The sequence below is a fragment of the Cebus imitator genome, unplaced genomic scaffold (assembly GCF_001604975.1).
Source record: "Cebus imitator isolate Cc_AM_T3 unplaced genomic scaffold, Cebus_imitator-1.0 Scaffold198, whole genome shotgun sequence".
Classification (NCBI taxonomy): Eukaryota; Metazoa; Chordata; class Mammalia; order Primates; family Cebidae; genus Cebus; species Cebus imitator.
Genome location: NW_016107513.1, coordinates 3548642 through 3559556, shown reverse-complemented (window position 1 = coordinate 3559556; position 10915 = coordinate 3548642). Strand labels below are relative to the sequence as shown.

General features: G+C 36.2%; 1 protein-coding gene across 6 annotated transcripts in view; it reads right to left on the bottom strand.

Annotated features, from left to right (window-relative positions):
• Window positions 1–4250: 4250 nt before the first annotated feature.
• PROX1 (prospero homeobox 1) overlaps window positions 4251–10915 on the bottom strand; it is a 52873-nt gene continuing 46208 nt past the window's right edge. For 3 of the 6 annotated variants that reach the window (XM_017547527.2, XM_017547528.2, XM_017547529.2), the window contains exon 5: window positions 9615–9854. In XM_017547527.2, coding sequence (XP_017403016.1) covers window positions 9666–9854 — 189 coding nt within the window. In that variant the 3' untranslated portion in view covers window positions 9615–9665. Of the gene's footprint in view, window positions 9855–10915 lie in introns of all 6 variants that reach the window. The other 3 variants (XM_017547531.2, XM_017547532.2, XM_017547530.2) reach the window with 2 other exon arrangements.

The following is a 10915-nucleotide window of genomic DNA, read 5'->3' as shown; positions in this document are numbered from 1 at the left end:
GTATATATGTATACTATTTATACAATATAACTTATTTTTGAATAGTTGATGGAATTCACCCATGTATAAATACTGTGTATATGTATATATATGTATAGTATTTATACAATATAACTTATTTTTGAATAGTTGATAGAATTCACCCATAAAACTCTGAAGGCCAGGTGCCTTTGGGGAGAGGAGAAGAGTTTTGATTTGATGTTTGTTTTGTTTTCAGGACAACTTTAAAATTTTCTTCTATGGCCTTGATTTTCTTAAAGGCTTTTACTTCTGGAATAAACGTTGATACCTGTGTTTTGCTTAGAAATGTATCCACTTTTCTGAGATTTTTCCACATGTGTAACCAGTGTTGAGTCTACAAATTCCTACATGTTAAGTGAAGAAAAGACATAAATAATGCTCCATTGGTAATCTACATATTGTTCATGGATTTTTCTAGCAGGAGACACCTACACACAGATGCCCATGCTCATATTATGCTTTGACACGTGCGTGCCTACCTTCCTCTGTGCTAGACTTCAGGACTTGCTCAGTCTTACTGTCAGTTGTTGAGCTGTGAAGGGGAATTCAGGGAACACATTTTGCTTTTCTGGTTACTAAAGATTTTTCAGTTGTGAATAATCGGAAGTATGACCATTGATTTTGGGAATTATTTCCCAACAGGTCAAGGGTAACAACAATGACAAGAAATCCATAACTTCAATTTTCATGGTCTAGAGCTACTTACACCAAGGAATTTCCAATACCAGCAAAGCACAGAGTACTATTTGCACAAGCACTGGGGGAAAACCCAGTGCTTTCTACACTGGCAGATTTATTTGCAGAGACACAGGCATTTTTTCCAGGGTGGCTGCCAAACTATCTCCTGAGCCTGTCTAGCTAGCACCTGGGAGACTCAGCAGGGGGCTTTGCAAATAATACCCTCCCCTTTGCCAGGATTGAGGCAGCCTAAGTCATTTTGTTTCAGTGTGTTATGGTACCTTAATCTTTCTAAGCTGTGCCACTCTTATTCTGGAGCCTAGGCAAGCATGGCTGGCGGAAGGTGTGGCCACAGCAGTTATATGCCTGAGGCTGACGGCTGGGGCCTGGGGAAATGGCAAGAATGGGGCAGAAGTTTCCAGTTTCTGCAGCACTTCTGTGTTCTTCAGAATTTGAATGTCCTGGAAAGTTGGAATGGGTGTGGGTGTTTAAGCCCTTAGATCACATCTTAAAACAACACGGCAAGGTAACTAAAACCACTGACTGGAAGAGAAGAAAGAGAATAGAGATTCAGTACAAACCAGGTGCCAGGCTCTGTGCTGTTTCCGTGGTACAAAAATAGTCTCTTTTTTAAAGGTTTGGTAGAACTCACATGTGTTATTACCTATTTTAATTTTCCTGTTCCTCCTTAAAGGTCTCTTACCCTATCCAATGAGAGTATTGAGTTGTATTGTTGAGCAGAGAATACCTTTCTTCAAATGAAGGTTTAGTACTTAATACTTACATTTATACAGAGAAATCTGTCATACTTAAAGAGATCATTGTTTTAAGCACATAACTCCTTTTATTAAATGGATATTTTATTATACTTCAGTATAAAGATGAAGCTCCTTTTGTTGAGGTCCTAATCTAGTGGTCCCAGTGATAATAACCACATTTCCCTAGAGATCTAGAGAATAAAAGTCACTGAGTTAGGTTATCTCTGAAATGTCTTCAGTGATAATAATTTGTTTTTGGAACCAGAAAAACAAACTTCTCTAGTGGAGAAGTGTAGCTTCTCGTGTGAGTTCTTATGGATGAGTTTTGGAGGGACGGAGGACTCTATGACCATGGGAAGGAAGGCAGTCCTGGAGATGGAGGGGAAGGAGGCCTGGGAGACAGAAGTGCCTTGAGAGACCATACTGCCATTTAGCAAGGTGCAGCCAAGAGCGATATCATTCAAATAGCCTGGCCTGATGTTTGGTGGGGAAGGCCTCTGGTCCGTAATCACTCGCTTTCAGATGACATCAGACCTATACAGAAGCAGTAAAAATGTATTCCTGCAAACTGCAAATCTTTTTATGATCAGTAAGAGAAACAAGTCAGTGATAACTTAATGTTAACTTTAGTAGACGGCCTGTTGCTGTGAACAGAGGGAGGGCTGAGGGCAACCCAAGAACACCAGCTGCTTGACAAGAAGCGGGGACACTTACCTAAGAGAGAACCAATCATGAACAGAGAGAGAAGGATCTAGAGTCACACTTGGCTGTCTTCAGAATTTAGCCCTTGCCATTTAAATTGCCTTCTCACAAGAAGCAAAAACATTGTAACACACCATTTTCTTGGCAGGTAAGAATCCTTTGGTGACAGTCAACATGGTGACCACACTGACTCTAGCAATCCTTTAGCTCTTGTAATTATTTCAATTCTCCTGCAACACTCAAGCATTAAGTGACTTGCTTAGCTTTCCCTGGGTAGGCTGTGTAAAAAGTTTTAGAATTGATTGGATTAGAGACAGGTCTCCGAAGACCCAAAGCAACGCTCTCTTGATGACTTCTTTAGTTTCAAAAGCTACTTTTTAGCTTTTTATCTCTATGTAAAGCCTCCCTCCACCAAAATGTTATATCTTTGGTGAGGGAGTACAGCACCATTTATTTCTTCAGTAATCTTTCATAACTTTGCTTAGTTATTATATCCATTATTTTCTGAAATTGTATCTGCTATTTTCCTTTGTACACCCTTCTCTTGTATTTTATGCCTTTTAAAATTCAGGAATGTTCATAGACCCCAGAATTTGGTGGTACGTGACAAACATTTGATGTGTTTCTATGACTTTTACTCAGGAGCATCTGTATCTCATCTCCACATGTGTTAACTAATTAATTGTAAATATGTGCTGATTTGTAGCCTTGCTTTCAGAGAAAAACTTGTTAATTATTTAAAATGACTTTAATGGAGATAAAAATGAATAAAACCAGTCTTTTCTTTGTTATGAGCTTGGGAAGCTTATATGTTCAACTCCGAAGTGGGCACTGGCCACACTGAGATGCATGTGGAACAGGGTCTGTGGTCATGGCTCAGATCAGGTGTTGAAGATGGTGCCTTTTATTCTAGATCAATGACACCAGATAACTTAGAGTCACAAAAATAAGGGCTTGAGGCTACGCTTTTAATGAACCTCCTACCAGAAAACATTTCTACCTGCTGTAACTTCTTAGTGATTTGGAGGTTATGGAAATTATTCAATCTGGTATAAAGGAGATAATTGTTAAGTATCAGAAGATGGAAGAGTCACTACATTCCTGCAAATGCCTTTTCTCTTCCAAGAAGAGATGGTGGAAGGAGGCAATTTTTTCTCTCCAGTAAATATTTTGGCATAGAGAGACATAGGTATGCTCTTTTGCACAATTTGGTTAAGAAGACTAGAATTTAAATATGTGCCATTGATAGGAAAAACGGCTGAAAGTAGAAAGATGCTATTATCCTTTAATAAAGTTTTAATATTGCATTGACTCCAGCCACCCTTGTGTCAACAGGGTCAAAATATAGTTTTCATCATGTAGGTGAAAGCAAAAGAGGAAACCTGAGAGATGATGTAGACTCAGTGTGCAACAGCATGTACAGACGCACGCAAGGTGCAGCTGCAGTTAATGGTGGATAATAGTCAATCTCAAATGACAGGTGATTTCTGCTAGTTCCTCTTGTTCCGAATTTAAGAATAAAGGAGACATGATTTTAAAACAAAGTGAAATAGATAAAAGAAATTTTCAGTAGCCATATGACCACTGATCTTAGTACGGAACACGCCGCCAGCCATGTCAAGAGAAACATTATAGAAGGTTTTGAAAATTTACATTAGTACTTAATTCTGAGTTCATCCAAGGTAAGAACAGTACAGGCCCGAATCCCCATATTTTAAGTAATATATTTGCCATTCTGTGACTTTTGGGAACCTCTTTCCTTGTTCTTAGAATCATTCGACATTAATAATTGTTGAATTAAGAGTAAAATGTTACTTTGAGCTAAAACTTTTTTTTTTAAAGTTCGAGGGCTAAATAAAGTTAAGCCTGTAAGAAGATGTTACAGAGAGAGAAATTCAAGTAATTACTCCAAGCATCTAAAGTAAAAAGGTTGTTTTTATGAGCTGCACGTTAGGCTAACAGAATTAAGAATTGCAGTGAAAGAAAATCTCCATACTTGATATTACAGGCACAAGTACCCTACTGTCCTATAACTGGATACAGGTCCAAAAATTAAAAGCCACATGTTTCTTTAAGAAAATCAAACGGCACTGAGCTTGTAATGTATATTTTATTTTGCACAAGCTTGCATATATACTGCACATACATTCAGTTTAAGAGGAGATGGAAGGCACACAAGGCAATTGGACTACTGTATCCTTTAAGTGGTACAAAGCAAAAGGTAAAAGTTTGGAGAGTATACAAAAGCTTAAAACACACAAAGTAAAACCCCTTTCCCACCCTCCCCACAACAACTTTTTTTTTCCTGTTTTAAAATTTAGTAGCTGCCAAACTAATTTTTTTACTTTTCCTTTAAAATCAATTGTCTACTGCACCTTTTTTATTTTCTTTTTAATATGGACAGGGAGTCTCATTGTGTTTATCATATCAATTAATATTACAGTACATCCTTGGTAATACAAAATTGTACACCTTCATCAAATAAATTAGGATAAATTAAACCAATAAATTATGTAAAGTCTTCAGAACAATAGACAACAACAAAAATCCACAATTGAAATTGCCTCTAGCTAAAAAAAAAACAAACAAACAAATCAAAAATTGACTTTATCAGTTCAGTTATTGTACTATATTCAAATCAAATGGTCTTTATTACAAAAAAGAGCTTAATAATGCTATTTACAACATATTGCTAAATAATATAAAGGCAGTGTTTTGTCATGGTTTATACTATATACATATGAGAAATGGCTGGGACAATATTGAGGGAAGCCACGACCTTTGATTCTTCTGGATAGCACTGAGACCAATCCCAAATACATTTTTTCTTAGTTTTCGATTTGAAGTGGTAATATACAATTTTAAAATGTTTTCTCCCCCTTTGTGGAGGAATTGAATATTAAAAAAAATACAGAATGAATACATCTTCACAAAAGAAGGTAGGCATGTTTGCCTTTTCTGCTGATGTTTGTGCATTTTGAGGGGGGTGTCAGATTTGAGAGAGGGCTCAGTTGAAAAGACTCAAAGTCCAGACACTTCCACATTCTGTTATATTCTTAGAAGTACAATTATAAGAAGATGCAAAGGTTAAATACCAGTTTTGATCCCAGCTCTGAATATGAGCATTTAAGCTTTAGTTTTATAGATGGTTTACAACCAACAGATCTACAGAAAACAAAACTGCATTTCCTTCAACATAACATTTAAGTGCAATACAGTAACTGCTTACTCATATAAACCAGTTACATTTTTTAAGGGGAGCTTTTTGAAAACAATGCTTTTTATAATTTGCAAACACAAGAGTTTGTACCAGAAGGAAACATTTGTACTATTCACACCAATGAATACGCTATAATACACATGGCAAAGAGATTTTTGCACTGTCTTCACATATACACTGCTTCTTTCAGGGGAGTCTGTAAACCACTCTTTCTTTCATAAATTTATGATTGTTTCTGGAGGACATCCTATTTTTTAAAGCCCCCAAATCTTTAGCTTTATGACAGTGTGTGTGTGTGTGTGTGTGTGTGTGTGCGCGCGCATGTGTGTGTGCGTGCGTACGCATGTGCGTGCATGCACATGGGAAGGGGTTGTTACTAAATGTCTTCATGTACATAGAAAAAGAAATTTCATAAATTCACAGAAACTGCATTACCCTTGCCCTTGACATCTGATAAAAGAGATTGTTAACTTTTAAAAGGAGAGAGCAGGATTTTCAAAAATGCTTTCAACTGTCTATACAGTCACTGTAGTGTTCCTAGTAAATTCGACAGATGTCGTGAGAATGTAGTTATTTATTAAAATCTCATGTCTTACATCATGACAGCCATGAGGTTAAATATTTACATTGCTTTATAAAAGTTCCCCTCTTGCTTTAGTGTTTCTGTTTTGCTTTTTTTGTTTTTAAATTTTTTAAAATGATATTCACCCACACCCCTAGTACAGTAACAAAGATTCTGCAAACATAAAACACTTTAATTAAATAATACTCGGAGGCACAAAGCAAACTTCAGGAATATGTGGGTGAACGTTTACTTAAATAATTACTACATTCTAACATCTTCCACGTGTTTTACCATTTAATGTGAAACGTCCTCATTAAACAGCCAGAGATACAGTAAGAATTAAATGTTTTGTTGCAAATAGAACATTCTTTTCACAAAACATAACAAATGTCTAAAATAGGTTCTTAAATCTAGATAGGAAAAGGTAAGCTTTCCACTTCACACGCATATATATATATGTATATTTTTACATGTGTGTATATGTGTGTGTTTTTATGTTCACACATCTGCACACACATATATAGCACATGGTATGAAATATTGCTTCTATACTACTTTTCATTAGGCTAAGAAAACACAAGATTTGCACCACAGTTACAAAAAATTGGCTTCTACAAGAATTTTCAAAACTCGAATGCTGCTCAAACAATTGAGGAAAAAATAATTTGCGGTATCAAACTGTTCTAAAAATTCTCTTCTTCAAAAACGTATTCTCCCGCTTTGTTTTAAAAAGACACAAAATATGCATAGCTATCAACGTTATGTCAAACAGCCAGAAAAAAAATCTAGTGTTTATTGCAGCTGTAGTAATTGGAAATAAAGTCAAAAAGATGAAATCGAAAGCCACAGAAGGCACAACAACAATTGTACTTGTTGGGAAAAACTGGTATTTTGAAGGATTTTTAAAAATCCCCCCCGCTGGTGCATTTTAGGTCTAGGCACAGACTATAACCTCAAGCATATACGCAAAAATAATTTAGGGTTAACAGAAAATAAGTGGTAGTGTGGTTGTTTAACATGGACTTTAGACTTTTTTTTTTTTCCTATATAAACTGTCCCTCATCCTTCTTCACCGTCCCACCAGAGAAAGTTAACTTTCTCCCAAGTAGCCAATTTTCACTTGGTGAGAGTTGAGCTAAGATTTGAAAAATGGCGATTTAAAAAAAACACCAAACTGTTAAATAGGAATTTGGAGAGACAGGCTTTTGTCATTTTCCAATGCACTTGGGAGGCATAAGATTTTGATTGTGAAAGGGAAAACCACCGGAAAGCATAGTGATAAAGTTCTATTTTCAGAACAAAGAGGTGAGTTTATCCTCAAGCCGTAATTTCTAGTCTGAAATAATTTCTATGCCTCAGTGAACATTGAAAGGATATTATCAGTAGATAAGGGCATCAACATTTGGTTGTGAACACATACTTTTGCTTAATTTGTCTATTTAAATTAGAAAGAGAGGGGAAAACAATACCAAAAAATCCAAATAAGTCTGGAATCAATATTGAACTTGCCCCAGATCAAAAAGATACCTAGCAATCTGTCTACATAGGTGAATACACTACAGCTTTGCCTTTTACCTTGCAAATGGCAACACAATGGTAATATGAATTACATGGAACAGCAAAAACCCAGTGGAATACTGACATGAACACGGAATGCCATACTCTTTTAAATGAAGCCAGTCAAAAAAGCGTGGCTGCAAGTTAGGATTGCTTCCCTATTTTGTGCTGATTGAATTTTTTCCCTCTTTATTCCAATGTCATGATTATCCAAACTTCTTTTTTTTTTTAAAGCAAGTCCGAAAAATAACAAATTGGATCTAATGACTCTGTGCATTAGGAGAGTGTGAGCTGAGAGATGTTTGAGGCTGCGGGTGCGGAGTGAAGCGGCTGGTCCTCCAGACCATGCAGCTGCACTCTCTGTCCACACTTCGAGGCCCTGTTAGTTTCCTGGATGATGTGCAGGGCATCATAGGACTGCACCATTTAATTTAAAGTCAGCAGGTTTTAAGGCTTTGTGCTGACAATAATTGAGTTCATACATTCCTGTCCATCAGCAGAATTTATAAATGACGTTAAATTACAGCAATTGGGTCAGCTAGTCAGTCACATGGGTCAAAACCTGTATTCTCCAAAGTCAAATGTAATTTTTATTAAAATTGAATCAAAAATGGCACTTATGTTCTATAGGTTCTAAATACCAGATTTGTTACTGTTTCATTTTAGGAGGTGTATATCAAATTACCTAATGGAAAGGAGGGGTCTGGAAAACAGTTTTAGGATGAACAATGAATTCTTACTGCATCTGCACACAAAAACCCACCTAAGAAAAAAAGTGTGAATGCCATATGATTTTTTTCAATGCAAGTATGGGACACTGTACATCATTGAAAAGCAGGGGAAAAAAAGGAAAAAGAGGAGAACCATGGAAGAAAGCATAAAATAGCAGCTAGCTTTCTTACGTGTGCTGGAATTGTGTCTTTTGGGTTAACCCAAAATTTTCCTATGCTATACACTCTTCTCACATTTTGGTCAATATTAGCTTCTGAATTGGAAGAGGCATTATCAACTACTTTAAAATGTTATACCTAAAAAGAAGAAACACTGAGTTAGACTGTCACCACTTTGAATACCCATCAGGATAGTGTGGAATTCTATGTGAAAATACACATGTTCCTCTCAGGAGATGAAGATCAAGCCAGCTCACAGCTGTCAACAAACTTCTAGTGTAGGCAATAATTTTATGGTCAAGTTGGGATTTCCTTTATTCCTTACTAGAGAAAAGTATTCAGAAAATAGTATTTTAGGGGAAAAAGGTGTTAAGTAAACAGAAATAATCCTTTTCAGCATATAAAGAAAGTTAAGCAGTGTAAATTTGAAACTTAGTCCCTTTTAGTATCTGAAGAAAAATGATAACAAGTTATAGGGTTTTTCTTTATGAAGAATGATATAAGCTCACTTATGAAGAAGAACCAATTGAAAGTTTAGAGAGGTGGCTAGAAGACCAGGTGTGAATTTCTAGTCTTATCTTGAGAGAGCTGGTTTTGTGCAAAATTGCTTTGCCTCCCTAGGAAACGGATACTACTTTCAGGGTTTGCCACTTTTCTTAGAAAAGGCTTGATAGTTAGTGATTGTTTTTCTTTTTTAATTTGGCCTTTTGGGGTACTTTGGAAAAGTGAGCCGCTCATCTGTCACTGGCATTATTTTTAAACCTGTAAGGAAAAGCTACCGATTGAGTTAAAACCAAACAAAATACTTAAATGTATGAAGTGGTTTCATTGGATTTTCAGAACTTAGCAGTAAAAATGAGACACATCACTGTCTGTAGAGCTGTGCTGTATCATGGGTTTTCCTCGGCCAACCGCCATTTGCAATAAGCCATCAATCAAGTGGATGCATCGTTAACAAATCCCCTTCCTTGCTAATATAGACTTTACACACGCCAACATTCTTTTTCCCTGAAAATTAACCCTATTTTAACTGTCCAAATGTTAAGGGCCCTGGGCAAAAGTAAACTAAAAGCAGAAGGAAAAGAACCATCCCCTTGCAATGGAAAACGAAAGAAAATGAGAGAAAGATGATGAGGAGGAATTACCAGCTGATTTCATAATATATCCATGCCTCCCATACACATATATATGAAATTAAAATCTAGACACATATAACTTGGACATCCAAAGGGGACTGCTACTCTTCATACATTCAAAAAGAGTTGTTGAAATTTCTACTCATGAAGCAGCTCTTGTAGGCAGTTCGGGGATTTGAAAATCTCAGGGACTTCACTATCCAGCTTGCAGATGACCTTGTATATGGCCTTCTTCCAGGAAGGATCAACATCTTTGCCTGCGATAATGGCATTGAAAAACTCCCGTAACGTGATCTGAGCAACTTCCAGGAATCTCTCTGGAACCTGCTGATACAAGGAGACAATGGCATTAATAAAGTTTTCAGTTTCAAGTCTATAGTTATTCCAAGGAAACTAAGCTAAGTTCATTCTTGCAGAAAGGGGCTTACATGGCACCTGCATTTTCTAAAAATGTCTGGCCTCTATTCTCTTATGTAAAGTCATTATATATAGCAGCATTGTGATGAGGGGTTGACAGCTTTGTTTTAAGAAGAGTGTGTGAAAGATCCACGCAGACCTACTGAAAAACTAGGATTTCATTGTGAATATTAGGATAGGAATATGGGATGTGACTTTTGGGATTCCTCACTTTATTAAATAGGTACTATCTGGAAGAGAGTGTTCAATTAATTTTTCAGAATTTGAATCCTATTTCCTTTGGATTGCCAGTATGAAAACAAAATGTTTTCTCAAAATAGAATTACAAATCGTTGGGCTCCTTTATAAATTAAACCCACGCTTTAAATGAAGAAAATCTTCTAAAATGTCAAGTTATCTGTTTGTATCAGAGGATTGTTGACTCAGATGCTAAGTTGTGTATTAATCTGAAATATAAAGTACTCTATGTACACAAAGGGGTAAAATAATGGTGTTAACATGAAGCCACAAAACTAATCCTAAAATATTACATCACAAACTACTTAACCTTGAGATTAGAATTGCTCCAATAGAGAGTGATTTATTCAGCTGATATTAATAATACAAACTAATATTTATTGAGTATTTACTACTTGCCAGGCACTGTTTTATATACTGAATGTGAATTATGTCATTCAGTTCTCCCAATCGCTCTCTGAGGTGTTATTATCCCAATTACACAATGGAAAGCTGAGGCTCAGAGAGGGTAAAGAAATTGCTCAAGGTCCTTATCATCCAAAATAAACTTTCCCCAAATATTCGTTTTAGAATCCCAACTTGTTAAGGCTTTTCTTCCACAGCAATTAATATGTATGTGGGTTATGTGTGTGTATGTATGTGTATTCTCTTAATTACTTAATAATCTGATCTCTTGACTAAGGAAAGCAGTAGCTACTGATGTACTTATTTTGTATTCTTTGTAAGTTACTCAT